The sequence below is a fragment of the Lycorma delicatula genome, chromosome 2 (assembly GCF_047948215.1).
Source record: "Lycorma delicatula isolate Av1 chromosome 2, ASM4794821v1, whole genome shotgun sequence".
Classification (NCBI taxonomy): Eukaryota; Metazoa; Arthropoda; class Insecta; order Hemiptera; family Fulgoridae; genus Lycorma; species Lycorma delicatula.
In genome coordinates, this window is record NC_134456.1 from 19,257,280 (window position 1) to 19,276,570 (window position 19,291).

General features: G+C 30.3%; 1 protein-coding gene across 2 annotated transcripts in view; it reads left to right on the forward strand.

Annotated features, from left to right (window-relative positions):
* The window catches only part of LOC142320526 (uncharacterized), a 49,452-nt gene that overhangs the window by 2,606 nt on the left and 27,555 nt on the right, over positions 1-19,291 (forward strand). Inside the window, exons 2-4 of one of the 2 annotated variants that reach the window (XM_075358410.1) lie at positions 3,611-3,841; positions 7,536-7,718; positions 13,114-13,348. In XM_075358410.1, coding sequence (XP_075214525.1) covers positions 3,656-3,841; positions 7,536-7,718; positions 13,114-13,348 — 604 coding nt within the window. In that variant the 5' untranslated portion in view covers positions 3,611-3,655. The remainder of the gene's footprint in view (positions 1-3,610; positions 3,842-7,535; positions 7,719-13,113; positions 13,349-19,291) is intronic. The other variant, XM_075358409.1, reaches the window with a different exon arrangement.

Sequence of the window (19,291 nt, forward strand, 5' to 3'; positions counted from 1 at the left end):
CAATGTTGTTAAGTCTTGATTTTGCTTTCCATCGTCTACCGTGAATTTTGTGCATTTAGTTGAACATGTTAGAAATGAAAATGATGTTTTGTTTTCCCAGAAACACCACTTTCTACATAATCCACATAGATGTGAATGGGGCATAGTATTATTTTATAAATGGGTGCACAGGATCAATGGATATGCTTCAAAGAAAGGGGTATACTGAATTTAAACGGTTACACCAAAATATATTTCTGATTGGTTCTAAATTACCATTTTGGAAAATAGTATTCTTCATTTACACTTGGAGGTCAATCCATTTGAAGCAACACAAAAAAATGTAAGCGGTTGCTTGACCTATTCAAAAAAAATTGAAACTTACCAACTTGTTTCCTACATATCTCAGGACCTTAAAACAAAAAATTTTTTATTTTTTTTTTACCCGTGGCAGCCATTTTTATTACGGTGCACACACCTATTTTTGTGATTGTAAGGGTTTACGGAAAAAATCATAACTATTGGTCATGGAAGGGTAAAGCAAAAAGCAATTTATTCATATTTTCTCAAGGTAATAGATTGGTCCTTTAGTTTATTTATCAGCCTCTTCTTTCTATGAGAAAATTACCAGTTGAACATGAAAAATGGTAAAATTTCACTTTTGGTAATTTTTTTCAAGAGGCGGGGATGGCATACAGTTTAAATTATTTTTTTATATGTTTTACCATTAATAATATTAATGATGATTTACGTACTAAATTTCTATGAATTTTTTAACATAATTTTTTTTTTTAATTCAAATTTTGGCTTCAAATAACTCTGATGGGGTTGGTGATAAAAATCTCAAATTTGCATAACTTGCATTGTTTTTGTAGATGTTTATGGCAAATAAGCATTCAATGGATTGATCTTTAGGCATAAGGCCTAGCATCATTCAAGTTTTATGATCACGGGTTAGAAATCAACCACAACACTTTTGTGGACTGGAATACTTATATGGCAAGGTTGTGCTCACGATACCATTAACAACTGGTACTGGTGGACCTCAATATGACAGTTGAAATTGGCCTTGAGTATGTTCACACAACAAAAATATAATATTAATCATATATAGCCTCAGCAGCGGTTTTTCAGTGGTTACTACTAGAAAGTAAGGAATTTTTGGCCTCTGTGCCAGACAGAAGCACACAAAATTTAATGCTGCTAATAGCAAATACCATAAAAGCGAGGTTGACAGTTATTTCAGATAGTTGCAGGGACATCGGGGAATTACAAACCTGCTAGTAAACATGTCCACCAGACATTCACAAAATCTTGTAGACCCCAAACATGAGCCTACACAAACTACAGAGTGGGCAGGAAGTCCCTTTACAATAGTTATGAAATTATTAGGATAGGTATTGCTTACCTTCTACGGATCTAACTCGTCTGTGTGGGTTCCACCATTTTTAAAGCACAGCTGTATGTGTCTCCTGTCTGGTTGATCATCAGCAACAACATATCGGGGGTAATTATTTCAAATACTGACCGAACAGCGTCTCATTGTTGATGTATCTGTGTTTTCAGATCTTTTCTTTTACAAAAATCCAGACTGCATTGGTAGGTGGAGTGGGGGGGGGGGGGGGTCAGGACTTCTTGCTGGTACAGATTCTGACCCATGTCTGATCCAACAATGCAGAAAAATTTCATTGAGACTTCTGTGAACATTCAAAGGAAAATGTGCTGGAGCACTGTTTTGCTGAAACATAATAATGTCAGCGATCCGTTTTTCTGTTAGTTCTGGAAGCTACTCCTCAGACAACTTGTTGATTAACTGTGCCATTGAAAAAATAATGACCAAGAAGATTTTCGACTGTCATTCCATCCAAAATTGTAACACTAGGTGGATAGTGTTCGATTTCTTGAAAAAGTTGAAGATTGCCTTTCTCTCAGAAAAAAGATTTTGGTTATAACTGCTTCGTTAAATCACACACTCATCTGAGAACATGACTTTTTTTTATCGTTTACTCCCGAAAAGCGTTCAAGCAATAACTGACATGCATAAACCCGTCTATCAAGATCATTGTCACTCCACTCATTAACTGAAAACATTTAATTTTCAAATCGTTCTGCATGTGGTCTCACATTGTTGATCTTGAAATGCCTAACTCTGCAGAATGTTTGCACGTTGATTTTATCAGTGCTTGTTGAATAGATGCTTCCACACATCTCAGCTCGAGTACTCGGCATCCCGCTGCGTGGTCCATCAGGAACACTTCCAGTTGCAAAAGCCTTCTCTCATTTCAGTAACGTTTGCCATGATGGTGAAAGTTTCCCAAAATACACAGGTCGTTTATAATGTTCTCCAATGTTTTACAAGAGTTTTGTTGTTCGTGGATCCACACACAAGCTAACAAACGTTCTTCAATAGTGAAGCATTTGTATCTGCCATCATTCCGCAGTTGACTATGACTAAAGCCATCCCACCACGAATGTACACACCGAATGATTCCCACCATGGCTTACTCTCCCCATTTTTTACAGCAGCAATGAGCAATATCAACAGTGATAATTGTCAGTAATAGAGCCCAATTAAGTTGGATTTACTACAGTGTAAAAGTACTTCCTGTCCACTCCATATAGAAAATTCATGGAAATTAGTGAATCGCTAACAAAATGTGGTGCAATGTAGATAAAGGATTGATAGATTTGTATCTTGCAGAGTTCATATGTTACCATCATAGAGATCGTGTGTATTTCAAAACATCCTTGCTGACATTACTGCTTACTGGTCTCCTGAAATAAAAAGTAAGTCAATATAAATAACAATAACTACAAAAAAAAGTAGTTACAATAACTAAAAAAAAGTGATCAGCCAAAAAAATCATTTCAAATATCTTTGCACAATGGTTATTACACATAACTTAACTGTACGAAAAGTTTTTTTAATGTAATTTAAAAAAATTAATTTAATTAAAAAAAATTTCAGTTACTTGCAGAACATTATTCTATTGGCCATGATTTAAAGTAAACCAGTTGAAAACTAATATTAGTGTTTCTTGATACATAATGGAAGAGTACAGTTATGAGTAAAATAAAAGAAAAAGAGTAAAATGTTGAATTTTTATTTTTTTCTTTAATTTTGGGTTTTGTCAGTCAGCCAGTAAAATATAATCTGTGCAATATCATTAGCAGTTATTTAAAATCAAGTATAGAAATAATATTGTGATCTGAAATGAAAAATACAGGTCTATTGGATTGCCACAGAATTCTAATCCAAAATTAAGCTGCAACTTATGTTGCAATTAATTATTTGCTGATGGTAATCTGTATTTTAATGTGTTTAGTTACCTTAATTGTACAATGATTTTGTTATGCAGCATTTTCACTCATAAAAGCAGTTAGGCTTAGAAACATTATTTTATTTTGAATAAAATAAATATTACATCGCTTTTTGACTGTTATTCATTATGTAATTTACTTTATATAAAATATATATTAATAAAAACAGTTTTAAAAAAAATCTTTACGGCCCTCAGTTGAGATATAATTGTAGTTAATTTAGAAAAGTTCTATAATTAGGCTTTGTTTTTAGAATAATACAGTGTTCTATGTATCTTTAAGTTTCGGAACGCCCTTATTTTTGTTACAGATTTATTTTAGTATTGTTCTGAATTCATTGTTTATGTAATTAAAGATGGGGAGCACTCAGATGTACAGCTTGTCTTGGGCAGAGTTTGGATCATCATTGGCCTCAACTGTACAAGTTCTTAGAGGTCATGGAGAACTTGTTGATGTTACTTTAGCTGCTGGAGGTAGAATATTTCCAGCGCATAAACTTGTTCTTAGTGCTGCTAGTCCTTTACTAATGGAACTTCTTAAGGTAAGTTTTTTATTTAGCATTATTTTTATTATATGAGAACTAATGATTTTTTCTTTGTATACTGATTGTAACAAGTTTTATTTATTTAAACATACATATGTGCATGCATGTGTTAATATATTCATACAATGTTATTCTGGTTTTTTACAGTTAGTGTTAAGTCAGATTCCCAGGATTGTTAAATTATTTACATCTGTAATCCATTTTTGAGTGAAGTAATTAACATTTCCTCATATAAGAAGCAATGAAGATACAGCATGTACAGTTCCTGCATGACACCATGAGTCCCAAATGCATGAGGAAGAAAGAAAAAGAAAAATGACATTTTGAAACATACAATTGAATATATTTACTTCTGTATACACTACAAATTACAGTCACTCACAGAATTTGCAGTTACTAACAGTAATGTCACATACAGTAAATAGACCCTTCAACATAGTCTTTTTCACATACCTCCTTGTTATAGTAATTTCTAAAAAAAAAATTTTCTTTATAAATGTTGGTATTGGTAAATGGCCTACTATTTGATGTTGTAATTAATATAAACATTACTTATAACTAATATCCTACTTAGTAACAAAACTGAGCTAAAGTAAGTAAAAAAGAACAAAGAATCATTTAACCTCAACTAGTGAAGTCAAACAGTGTTGTAACTACTGTAATAAAAAGTATTGTTAAATATTATAACAAAGCAAACAATTAAAAAAAGGTTACATTAATCATATAAAATTAATATCTAAACCATAATTTTAATACTTAGATTATTTTTTTAAAAAAAAGAAGAAAAATAACAGAACAGAAAAAATTCTCTAAATTAAGCCTGGAAAGTAATTAGATACATGGTAGCTGCAAACAGCTGGATATTACCGTGTTAAATTTAATGTACAGGTCTTTCAAGAAGTTTCTGTCATACTTATAGGCATAATCTTCTCTTGATAAAGACAAATTATCATTATCATTTTGATGATAAAAAAGTTCGTATAAACATAGATCTGAAAAAAAAACTTTGTTTTCAAGTGATGGCTAGCGAAAAATTTTGCCCAGATTTCTTCTGTAAGGGTCAAATAATATTATGCCAAGACTCTTATTAACACATTATTGAAAAAAATTATTCTCAAAACTGTATCTAGTAATTTTTTCTGTAAAAATTGTTGTTAATCGCAAACAATCAAACAAAACTTTAAAAAAAATTTGTAGTGAATTTAATTTAAAGAATACTAATCTAATTAAAGCCAATAAAAGCTGAATGACATTTTATAAAATCCATTTTGATAAGAGGAATATCCCATACTGAGTTTTTTTTTTAGAAAAGAATTTTCAATCGGATATATACAACAATGCTTATTTGATTAGAAACTACATGAGTAATGAGAGTGCGTCTCTGTCTCAAGTTTTTTCCCAGCCTCCTCCCACATTCAAGTTTACTGTGTGGCTACTAGACTGAAAACGGAATTTTTTTTTCACCAATAGTCTGTAGGTGACTATCAAAAAGCTGTAGCCAGTCTACAGGCGTAGACCTTCAAGATAACACCCACAGATATAATGTCTCCTTAAAATTCCAGAATTCTCACATGTAATTGTAGCAGGACCAAATCGACACCCAGAAAACCAATGAACTGGAATAAGGATAATCAAGGGAAAGGGATGATTGGTGAGAAATATTGAACTAGGACAGTAATAATTTAGTAATTATTCAGTTCTGTGACAAGTTGGTGTGGGGGTTATGATTATACAGTTGGTCCAAAAGTTGCAGTACAGCGTATCATTTAGAAACTGTAAAGAAAATGAAATATTTGGATACACCAATGTAAATTAGGTATGAGGGCGCCTACCTTTGGGGCATAACACAGCAATGGCTGCCATTTTGAATCACCATCCATTTATTTAAATGAGAAGGGGGTAATGTGAAATATCAGAACAGATTGAAATTTTACCAGGAATTCATTTCTGCAATCAGATTTTATAGGTGTATAGTTTAACGGTGTAGGAGTTATTGGCATCCAAAACTGACAGTAGAGGTCTACATGATGTGTTCAATATGTCAACCATTTTGTTGAATGCATAACTCCAGTAAGCAGACACACGCAGAAGTACTTCTGGTGCAGTTTCTGTGCAGCACAGTGTAATTCTTTGTTGCAGATGATGAACATCACAAATCTGCTCTGCGTAAACAAGTTTCTTCAAATGCCTCCACAAATAAAACTCCATAGGTGTAAGGTTGGGTGATCTTGGTGATCATTCTACTGGGCCACATCGACCAATCCATTGCCCAGGCAACTGGACATCAAGCTACTGATGAACATTTAGCCCAAAGTGTGGCGGAGCTCCAAATTGTTGAAAAAACAAAGGGAATGTCCATCTTCATTTAAAAGGGAAGGAAAGACAGTGTCTCAGCATGTCCAAGTACCACTTGGAATTAAGGGTTCCATCAATGAAGATTGGTCCAACCACGTGGGTACCCCGTATCCCACACCACACCATAATTTTAACACCAACAACTACATTGGATTGGTCAATCCACTGGGGATTTTCATCACACCAATATAGATGATTCTGCTGGTTCACCTCGCCACTGACGTAAAACATTGCCTCGTCACTGAATAGGATACTCTGTGGGAATGTAGGGTTGTTCTGATATTGACGTATTGCCCATATACAAAACTCAACACATCTGTCTGGATCACCCTCAGAAAGATTTGCAGTATTTACATCTAAAATGGGTGCTATTTGTTGCTATGAAGAATATGAGAATGAAGGAACAATTAACACCAATTTCATTTGCAAGATGTTGAGTGCTGCATTGTGGGCTCCTCACAAAGGCAGCCAAAACCGTCGTCGAGCTTGTCTCATCAGTGAAAGATTTGGGACAATCACTACATCGCCTGTCAAACATTTCCAGTTTCCTTGAATTTGTATATGAGGCATGCAACAGTGTTATGTGAAGCTGGTGGTCTCTCTGGGTGGCACCTGTTGAAATCTGCTGCAACAACTCAACTGCTTCGTTCACCATTCATCAGGATCACCTCAATTCGCTCTTGCTTCGTCAAAGCCATCATATGTCACCTGCAAAAGAATAAAATTTTCAAACTTTTGGATGCCAATAACTTCTACACCATAACTGTTATGTGAAATCTGATTGCAGAAATGAATTCCTGGTATAATTTCAATCTGTTTTGATATGTTACATGATCCCCTTTTTGTTTAAATAAGTGGACGGCGATTCAGAATTGCAGCCATTGTTGTGTTATGCGCCAAAGATGGGCCCTCATACCTAATTTACATTGGTGTATCTAAATGTTTCATTTTCTTTACAGCTTCTGAAATAATAAGCTGTACTTTGACTTCTGGACCACTCTTACTTTTATATGATTTTATTATTAATTCAATCAACCCCTGTGTCAAGTGTTAACATCTTGAAGGTTCTTGTTTCAAATTTATAACCGGCCTGGCATTTTTCATTCAATAAAAAATGTGTTTCATCATTATCTAACTTATGGGATAATTGGGCTTTAGTCTGTTGTTACTTTAAAATTAAATATATATATTTAGAGACCAAAAGGTGTGGTCTCTGAATTTATATTTGAACTTATTTTTAAGTAAGTTGCAAACTTATGTACATCCATTATTTCTTAGTACATATATTATTACAAGTTACAAATATATGTACATGCATTATTTTGCTTTTTTGTAGAGTACAGGTTGTCAGCACCCTGTTGTAATGTTGGCTGGAGTTACAGCACATGATTTGGAAGCTTTATTGCAATTTGTCTACCAAGGTGAAGTCAGTGTTGATCCGAACCAGCTTCCTTCATTATTGCAGGCTGCTCATTGCCTTGATATACAAGCACTTTCACCAGCAACTCTTACCTCAGAGGTTGTAAAATAATATTTCAAATCTTTGTGCACATTGGTATTTCATATGATTAGATTATAAATATCATTAATTATTATTTCAAATAACTCTGTAAACCCATGTATTTGTTGCTTTGCTTACTTCATTGTAGAAGTTGGATGAGAGGTAAAAAAAGAACAACTTCCATATTGCCTCTAGTAAAAGTTTGTTCTAGAAAAAAGATTTTTAAGCCTTAAATATATCCAGTGGTAGGGTATAATGCAGTAGTGATTTTAAAAATTTGATTCGCTGACATTTTGTCATAAAAAAATCAGCAGACCATGGATTTTTTTATGAATTTGTATTCTCTTTCATGCATTATACCATACTATATTCAGTTAGCTTATAGAGTGAAGAATAAACAAATGTTATGTTTGTGTGAGTGAGTTTGTCAAGATTCTGCTGTCACAGCATGGCTATATCTATACACAACACTATAATCATTACTCATATATTAGTCACCATATAATTAGTTTTATAGTAGTCATGTAATCAAACGTTTGTATAATGTTATGTATTCTCAGTTCTATTAAAACCTATTCAGTTCTGTTAAACATTTTTTCATTTGATTACCAGCAGGAATGAAAAAGCTGTATAAACATGTAAAAGATACTGTTGAACCAAATTATTGGGAATTGGATAATATAATAGAAAACAAAATTGAGCCTCATTGTATCTCTTAATACTGATAGCAGTATGGATTTCTCGCAATCAGATGATGAAAACTGAATTTAATTTATTATTTGTTCATTATCATAGAAATTTAATGTTAAATATTAGAGAACTGTTAGGGACAATTGACTATTTCATAATTCTTAAGAAACTCAAGGAACTACATAACGATAAACATTTTAAAGGATAATGTACTCATGGGTTATCAGATGAGCCCAACAAGGTAAGAAATATTCATTGATCATTTAATGTGTCTGAATTTATTTAAATTTAAAATATATTTATAAATTTTGCAAAATATAATAGTCCATGGTTACGTCCCATAATTTCTTTTATATACATCAGTATTTACAGGAGATGCTTGTGAATTGGCCACCTGAACACTCATACACGCAATCTGTTTACGTGAACTCTATAAGGTAACTAAATTAGATGTAAACTGCCTCAAATACCTCCATTGCTGCTGAAATTTTACAAATTTCCAGAATGAGTACATAAAATTTGAAAATATCAACAGCATTATTTCTTATTTTTCAAAAATAATAATTTAGTCAACTTCTCTTGCCTAAATTATTAGCCTGATAACTTCGGCTATTAATCTAGGCCAGTTTCACTGATTATAACATGTTTTACATTCATATTTTTACCATATGAGATGTTTTGTTCTTCTTTTTCTTAATATACCTTAGATTATCAATTTGTAAGTTCATTCAGCCATGTGTATACATCATTTATATTTTATTTATATTGTTTAACAATATAATTATTGCATTAACAATCTAATGATATTGCATTATTAATATAACAATAATATATTATAGTCATTAATTTTTTCCCAATACCAGTATACATTATTTCAATTATCTCAGGTTGGAAAACTTTGCTCCAACAAAGAATATGATTCCCCAACTGCTGTATCTAGTGAGTTATAAAATTAAATTATTTTATAATTATGGATATCTGTACAATATTAATCTGTAATTATTTAATTATGCTTTTACAGCAATTTTGATTTTAAAACTGATAATACAATTAAAAAATTGTTTTATACCCCAAAAATTAATCATTTTTTGAAGTAGTCTTATTTATGATTTAATATATTTTAAATGAGAGAATCTATAAACATAATAAATATTTAACAATGATAACATGCTTTGAAAATTATTAAGATTCTTCAGAACAAAATAACACAGATTATTCTTGTAAGCAAAACTAATTCGATCATCCCATGAAGATTTATCATGTGACTAAATGCCAAAAGATGTTATACTATAGGCAACAAAAATACTTGTATCAGAAACTTATAAATCTTCAATCAGAAGTTCAGAATGGTGCTCATCAATCACTGAAGTTCAAATGTCTTCAAATTTTTTTGTTTCACATGCCTTTCAAATGATTCAGATAGTAAAATTAATCAAAATAATTTCTGTCTTGTATTCACACTCTTTCTGAAATCAAGTTGGTCTTTATGTAATATGCTTTCCATCTCATATTTAATCCATGTATAGATCTTTTCTGAGTAGCACTTCAGATTTATTACATTTCAAAGTGATGGCATGCTAATTCTCACCTTATTTGCTCTTACTTTCAAAATCGCCATTGATTGTTAAAGAGCGTATGTATAAATCTGTTACCAGTTTTCCAATTTATCCAAGTACATTAACTTTAAGGGTGGTAGTAAAGAAGTGGTAGACTCTTCAAAGAAAAATGTCCCTTGCATCTTGACCTTTAAAACAGCACAAAACATTTTCATCTTTGTCCTCACACAAACCTTATGTTCAGTAACTCGGTGGGGATTTTCATTCCTTCATATTTGCATATTGCAGTGATTCTCAGTTCCACATTGTAGTAGCAGGTTCTTCTGTTGTTAAAGATGAGTGATTCTGTCAGTCTGTCAGGTTCAAACTTCTCCAGCATCTTGATGCAAAATTAAAGTTGCGTTTCTTATTTGTCAGTATCTAGAGCCTTCATCATTGATGCTTGTTAGACCTAACATTCACTCTGAAAAATTCACAAACTATTGAGTATAAGATGCTGAGTTGTAAGCTTGCTTGTTTGATGAATTTTCAGAGGCGATTCCTCTGGGCTTTTTAAAAGTTCTGTCGATTTACTTGAACTGGTTGTTCTACCAGGAAAATGATTGTTCACAGCCTATTTCAAAAATTTATCATATCACTCAATAGTACTGCTGTAAGCAAGTAGATCATTCTTGAATTCTGCTTGAAATTGTTACTTCACTGTCATAATAGGTTTCCTTTTTGTGTATTATAATTTATTGAAAGCCTCATATTTATAGTCCCAGCTTTGCTGCTACTAATTAGAAATTGAAATTTGATTTTCTAAGCAAAAATTCCTATGGTTTAGCTGCAGAAGATGCTTGCAAAGATTTTGGATTTTAATAGAGGAGATTTTTGTTTTTAAAAACGAAAGTGGGTGCAATATTGTGGAATTCCACAATTAACAATGACTTCTAATTATGTTTTCTAACAAACAAACAAAATTAAATGAACTTAATCATATGAAATAAGTTACAAATTGCTATCAACATATAAAAGCATTCATAGTGAAATTAAAGCTTTATGAAAAACTACTAAAATCAAACAAAATTAATGCACTTTCCATTATTAAATAATATTAAAAGTAACCAGAAATACTTTTCTATGTACATGAATGAAGTTAAAAAAATTGCGCACAGGTTTTGAACACAGATATGCCTATCTTCAGAAAATGTGAAATGTAATGATATTGTCCTTTTAACATTGAGGTGGTATCTGCTCTAGAAAACTTAGTTAGAATTGATAGACCTCCCGATCAAGTATTGATTTGAAATACACGTTTGAATTAAATAAACTTAAATTTTACCAAAAATTTATCCAAGAAGATAAGTTTCCTAATTTGAAACAACTAGCACTCTGTGTTACAGCTACTATTTGGAACCCACGTTTTCAGAATAGAAAATTGTGAAGTTCAAAAATCACAACAGAGTAACAAATAAGAATCTGACAAATCAACTGTGTTTTACCTTCTCTAAATTACCTGTGGAATTAAAAAATTAGATTTAATTGAAAAAAAATATTTCCAGTAATTAAGAAAAACAGTATAATGTTTATGTTAGTATTTAGTATTATCATTAAAATTTGATTTTATAAATGATGTAAAATATCACATTGCATAAAATAATAAATACATATAATTTTATTATGTCACATGCTGCAAAAATAATGGCTGAGAGTTATAAAAAGAAGATTGATTACAAAAATGGAGGAGAATACTGAGACAAACAGTTTGGATTTAGAAAAGGGAAAAAATGAGAAGCTTTTGAACTTATCAGAATGATTGGAGAGAGATGTTTTGAAAGAGGAAGATGATTGAGCTTGTGTTTTGTAGATATGGAAAAGGCATTTAACAGTATAGTGGGAAAAGTTATTTGAGACTTCTGAAAGAAAAGAGAATTGATTGGAAGGATAGGAGACTGCTCAGAGAATTATATATGAAGAAAAAAGCAGATGTGAAAATAAATGAGTATCTCACAAACTGATTAGAATTAGCAGAGGAGTGAGGCAAGTCTGCTGTTTATCTCCAATGCTGTTCACTCTTTACGTCAAGAAATATCGGGTGGCAAAAAAGGAGTAAGCATAGTTGGAAGAAATAAATTGCATCATATTTGCTGATGATTATAGCTAAAGACGCTCAGATATTACCAGGAATGATAAAAGCATTGGAATTTGGGATGAAAATAAATATGAGAAAAACAAAAGTTATAAGATGAATAAGAGGGAAGATATGGATGTCGTAACACCTGAAGGAAAAATTGAACAAGTTGAAAGATATAGATATTTGGGACAGTACTAACTGAAAACTGTAGGAGTAAAGAAGAGATTTAGAGAAGAATTGCAATGGCAGAGGAAGCCTTTTTTAGAAAGAAAAACCTACTCTGCAGCAACTTGGATCTGAATTTGAGGAAGAGATTGGCAAAATGCTATGTTTGGATTTTATTTTTTTACACCAGTGAAACATGGACACTGGGGAAAAAGGAAAAATTAAGATTGGGGCTTTTGAGATGTGAGTCTGGAAAGAGGATGAAGTGGGTGGACAGAATAAATAAAGTTGAAGTATTAAGAAGAATAAATGAATATAGTGCAATTTTGGCAACTATCAGAAGGTGGAATGGAAACTGGATAGGCCATGTCATTAGAGGAAAAGGAATAGTAAATACATTTCTTGATGGCTCCATTGAAATTGAAAAAAAGAAGAGGAAGGAAGAGGCTGAAGTTAATAAATAACATAAAGATTAATGAAGGTTATCAAAAGTCGAAAAGGAAAGCAGTGGCACAGGTCTCGCAGAAACGGAGACAGCGGTGGTGCCAAGGACTTACCAACAGGTAGAACACCATACGATGATGATAATTTAATTATTATTGCATGTAAAAATATTTGAGTTAAAACCTTATTGGACCTAACATTTTCTGAAGAGTTCCAATTATTATTATTGAATTTAAATTTACTTGTAATAATTTTGATTGCAGCTTGCTTCAAATAAGTAGAATTTTATTGGCCTGGTAAGAATTTACGGTTGGATGTAGCTAGTGTAGACTGTGAATTTAAATAGTACTACAGGTTACAGAAAATGTAGAATCTCATTCAGTTTGTGAGTTTTAATTTAAGGAAAGAGATGGTATTTTAATTTTTTTTTTTTTTAATATAGAAAATGATGTGCCAGTCAATGACTGTTGGTTCTGATGATGGTTTATCTCGAGATGACAATCCTCTTCTTCCTGTGAGGAAGAGGAAACGTAAACAGCGACGTTCATCTGAAAACGGTCTATCCAATAAATGGGGTCATATGGATTCAGTTGGAAGTGATAATATGGAGAATTTGCCTGGAACTGCTGGATTATCAGATTGTAAAGATGAATCATCTGGATGCACTGATGATAATTGTAAGTGCTTAATTATATTCAATGTTTATATATTTTTATGTTTTTCTTTTAATTAAAAATTTTTCAGTTTATTTTTGGCTGAAAAAAGTGATTTTTTCTTTGGGTTTGCATGTGCATTATTTTTAATCATTGATAATTCTCCTTTGTTTCGATCTATGTAATGTGTTCATTATTCTTTATGATAATTTAGTTATTAGATTCCATGTTCCCTTAAAAACTTTTGGAATGTAAATTTAGCATTTTTAAACTTAGATTACCATGATTCAATGAATTAATATCATGTTTTATTTGCATGTTTTTTTTTTATAAATTTGATGGACTACTGTTTTACATTGAGTTTTTTAATTTCCCTCTTCTGTTTCTTCTTCTTCAGATGGCATCTGCTAAAAATTTGTTTATGTTGCTTTTATGTAGTTGTTATTCTCAACACATAACATGTGTGAAATGTGCGAGATAATTGAATAGGGCAACTCATCGTAAGAGATAAAACTTTCACTATTAGAAATTTAACAATCTAAAAAATGTTTTATTTCTTATAGAAGTTCTAGGTAGACTGAAAGCTGTGATTATTTACTTATAAATGGACTTTTATTAGCTCATGAAATCATGTGGATTTCAGAATTTCTGTCTTTAGTAGTTAAAATTCATTTCCTTGTTTATTTCTGATTATTAACTGAAGAATTTATTTAAATTGCTTGACTAAATTCTCTTAATTTTTAACTCTTATATAGTTTAAATATTTAAAAAGCTTTAAAAAATTCCCATTAAAATAAAAATTAAAAAAAAAAAAATTGCTTTATTTTTTACAAACATTGCTATTGCCATTTACCAGTCAATTAGAATTAAGACATTGTAAAATTGGACCCCGTAATCCACAGTAAACTAATTTTCTAGTTCAAAGTTTATGTTCAACGCAATTAAATTCCTATGAAAAATTACTATTTAATGTGTTAGACTTGGTTTCTTGAAATTCCCTATAACACTTATACTTAGGGAAGTCTGTGTTATAGGATAACACAGACTGTTCTTACACAAATCAATAAAGATAGATTGATATTCGCAAACATTGTAAATAAATATATAATAATATATTTAAGATTATACAAGATTTTTATTTGATTTTCACAAAAATAAAAATATGTTAGGATCACCAAATTCAATTTAACAGTTATAAATAGCACTTAGCAATATTTTTATGTATAATTGCTTCATTGTAGTCGATATTATGCACTTTCAAGTCAAGCAGCATAAAGCTTTCTGCTCAAAGTTATTCTGTCACATTATGTGTACTTATAATAATTGTTGAAGTAATGCTTCAAAATCACCAAAAATATGTAAGTACTTTTATCACCATTTATATGTATATTAGTGGTTTTAATAATATATCATTGTTGTAATTTACAATTCAGTGGTATGATGTAAATAATACATTATTTTCTTATTACATTTATTATTGTTGATATATGTCTCTATAAGCAAGTTTTGTAAGTACTTTTTACATAAACTTGGAATTAACATAATCACATTATCAATCATTTTATTTTATAAATGTTGTTTCGATGATTTTCTTGCTGTAGTTATTTGTTTTATTTTCATTTTAAAGGATTTCATAAGAGATTTAACTGTAATAACTATTTTTTTAAACTTATTTGAAGAGAGTTAGTGTGTATCATATACCATTGTAAATCTATAATTTGCCAATTTTCTGTTTTTAAAAACAATTTATTTGAAAACTAAATTATTCCATTTGTGAATTTATTAAATTAATTTATGTTGCCCCATTTCCTCTTCATAGAGTAGAAATAATATTTGTTTGTAAGAGTTAATATTAAAAAAAGGTATAACCTTGACTTTATGCCTTTTCTGGACTCATTGAAGCTTTAAATTTTATTTTGTTATAGCATAGTTTACAGATCAGGTAAACGCAGGTTTACAGATCAAAGTAGTGCTTTTTGTTCATTGGTCTTTTTACTTTCCACCATTTGTAAATTAGCTTCTAATTAACACAGCTTGTCTGGATGAATCTTTGATATAATACGACTACACTTTTATTTCACACACCCAAGAAAAAGTCTAATAGTTGAATTCTAAATTAATACTGCTAGATGTCCTGCAGATATCTTTCTGAGTTACATTGTTGAAATCCCTACATGTTTGATGCTGATTTTCAGTATTCATTTTTAAATGTTTTAAAGTATTTTATAAAATGATTTCTTTGCTGCTTAGTTCTTGAATGTGTAGTTTTAATGTATTATGTATTTTTTTTTTCATGTATTTTATAAAATTATGAAAATATTCTTATTTATATACAATTATGTAATAAAAAACCAAACTTGCTTGGCAGGTTTAGTACAACAAAAAAAAACAGTAAATTAAAAGAAAAGTGGTTATTAACATTGTGCTGTTTGCTTACATCCCATACGTATTAATTTGACTGCCTTAGTAGTTTACTTAGTAGAATTGCTAGCCATAAAAATGAATATTTAATTTTGCTGCCAGGTTCTTGATTTTTCCAATGACGTTGTGGTTTCTTTCATGGACAATTAAAAATCATGAGTTAAAAATACAGTACATACATTTATCATATAAAACATTTTATATCTCTTAAATCTTTATTCGTTGATATTTTTTATCCATTTTATGGTGTTAAATATTTCAGTCATAATATAATTTTCATTTAAACCTCTTTTAGCTTGTGTTTATCTGTTTAATTAATTGCTCAGCAGAGAAAATGTAATTTTAAATTAAAAAATTTTTTATCATGTTTTGGAGAGTTAAACTGTATTGCATAAAACTGATGCATAATCTTAAGACTTTTACATAATGGAGGTTGCAATACTAGCTGCAGTCCGATCATGATTACTAATAAATATTGTTACAGATTTAGTATGCATAGTTAAGTTTAGGTTGTAAACAACACTCAATACAACTCAGTTTAAAGAAAACTACAGAATGTTGACCTAGAACTATACTAAACAGATCATTTTATTCCAGAATGATTAATTCAGAGGCAGTTTAGACTTCTAATGGGGAAATACAGTTAATGTAAAAAAAGTATGATATTTTTTAATGAAATTTAATAAGAATGAATTGATTAAAAAAATAGTTAATCCTGAAATTTTATTTCTTTCAAAGTAATAGTTTATTTAGCTCTTACATTGTGTTTTGTAAATGCAGTTACAAAAAAATGTTGTGACGTGCTGTTAACCCATTTCTGGCTACAATTGATATAGACTGATATGATTATATTTCATTTGTAAAGTTTATTTTGAGCATTCCTACTATAAACCCAACATATATAGATATAATTTATCTGTGATGAGGCTGTAAATTATGGGTAGTGGATTCATGATTCATTTAAATCCTAACATGAATATAATAATTACTAAAACATTAAAAGTTTTAAGCTGTAGAAAGCTGAAATAGAAATAAGTTTGCTTTTGCCTGCACGGTAGATAATTCCTGTTTAATTAAAAATAGGAAAGAGTGATTAGGGAGTTAATATACATTAGGAACAAATAGACCTTGATTGTCATGAATTCTTAAATTTATTAACAAACTCTTTTTTTGGGTTAGAATGACCACTATGCATCTCATTCTGATATTACACCTTGCTAGTTTTTATTTGTCCAGACTTAAGAGCTTCTTTCTGGTTTGCAGCTATCATTACAACTTCCACTTACAGTAACACAACCCAGTCATCAAATATTTTATCATATAATCATCAGTATTTGGATTTAAATTATTCTTTGTTCAGCTGCTAAAATTTTAATTTGTAAATTCTTAGTTTATATTTTTTCCAAGATGATTAATTCTTTTTTAAACTTTATTTATGTGTATCTGCTTTTTAATAAATGAATACATCGGTTATTTTTTCTGTACAGTTTGTATATTTATAATTAATTATATATTTATTGTGTGTATGTGTGTTTGTGTGTATGAATTTATTTATGTTGTGTGGTAGTATTAATGAGGGGTGGGGGTTAATATGGCTGAGACTTATGTTGTGTTGTGTGTACCAGCCCCCCCACCCCCTGGCAGCAGCTTTGGAAAGGGAAGGCTCGCCGCTTCAGACCAGCCTCGAGATTGTCCTTTGTGCGGATTGGTGATACGTCAAGCCCGTAACCTGCGGAGGCATATCGAGACCGCATGCAAATACAGGATGCAACAGGAATCTCAGGTGATTGAATTAGATCCAGGAGATATTCTGTCTGATGATTTCGACAAATGTGATACCAAACCACCACTGATCAACACATCTGACTGTAACAACTTAGAGGGTATACCATCAGCATTTTCTACATTATCAGCTGTTAATCATGCAGCACCACTTCAGACTTCAAATATTGAGAACAGTTTTAATATTTCTCCTCCAGTCATTGGTTTACCAATGACAGCATCAACATCTGCTTCTTCATGATTCCTATAAAGAAAATTCCTGAAATTAATATAAATTTTATGTTTATTCATTAATTTTATTTATTTTTTTGTTTATTTATTTATCAGTCTATATTTATATAAGTAATATATTTATAACAGAGTATTTATTTTTTACCAGATTTTATTATTAGTATATAAATTAAAAATCTATATAAAGTATTAGGTGTGGCTATTAGGTATTAGTATTATTGTTGTTAGTTTTTTATAAGTATTTTAAATAGCATACTTTTTATAAATATAATTCAAATTTATATATATCTTTTGAATGTGTAGAAAATTAAATTGACACGATACACAATTAAAAGAAAAACAATTAAATGATTGTTATATCACTTTAATGAACCATAATATTAAGTTTGATTTGTTTCTAGTTGACACATTTTAGTAAAATTTTGACCTTTAAATAAAAAATACTCTCTTCTAAGGCAGGCGTGGCCAACAGGTTTTACCTCTGGGCTGAATTGGAAAGAAAACTTTTTTTTTTCACGGGCCGAACAAAGTATTAAAATTTCGAACAAAGTATTAAAAAATGTTAAATAAAAAATCAGTTCATTTAAGTAAACAAAATTTTATTATGGACTTTGTTATACTTTTATTTAGATTCATTAAAAAAAAAGTTTGTTCACAAATGCTTTACTAAATATTTCTTTGCAAGTTTTTTTAAATTTCCATTTTTTCCATTATTCAATTGCTTATAAAAAAAAGGCTAATATTACAAAATTTTTCACGGGCCGCATAAATTCATTATGTGGGCCGTTTGTTGGCCATGCCTGTTCTAAAGTCAAAATTTATTTACTTTTTCCAAAAACGTTTAGTGAAAATAGTTTGTTTTAATGTTTTTTTACGCTGACTGATTTTCTCAGAATACTAATACGGTTTTTTTTTTTATTATATTCCCACCTGCATGTGTTAAAATATCAGTTATGTACTTAACTTTTTCATTCTAATTTAGAAATATTTATTTTCATGCCATTAAATGCATTGTAATGTTTATTTTTCCATGTTGATCTAGTTTCCTAGTTAAATTGAAACAAATCTAAGATATATTGTCAGTTATTAGAGTTGTTAGATGTCAGTTAATGTTGAAGAAATTTTTATTTAAAGCTATGCACATCATATTTATATTGATATTTGCCATTCCTACATCAATGTGTTGAAATTTTTTTTTAATTCACAGAAGTGAAGTAAAACATAATTTGTGCCCTTCCTTGTGATTCCTTTTAGAAGTGGGTATCTTTTAGGAGGTGATAATGACTAGTAAAACAAGCTTAAAAGTATATCACTTGTTACAACAGTTCACTAAGATATATACATATATTTAAAGTGAAAATTTAGGTGATAAATTACATTATTTTTATTTGTGATTAATTTTTATTATTGTAATATAAGCAGCAATTACAGTAATTGATTACAGAATCTATATTATGTATAGATATTCACATTTCTTCAGTTTTCCTGATCCTAAATTGTTTATTGTAGCATCTTTTTAATCATGTAATTTTC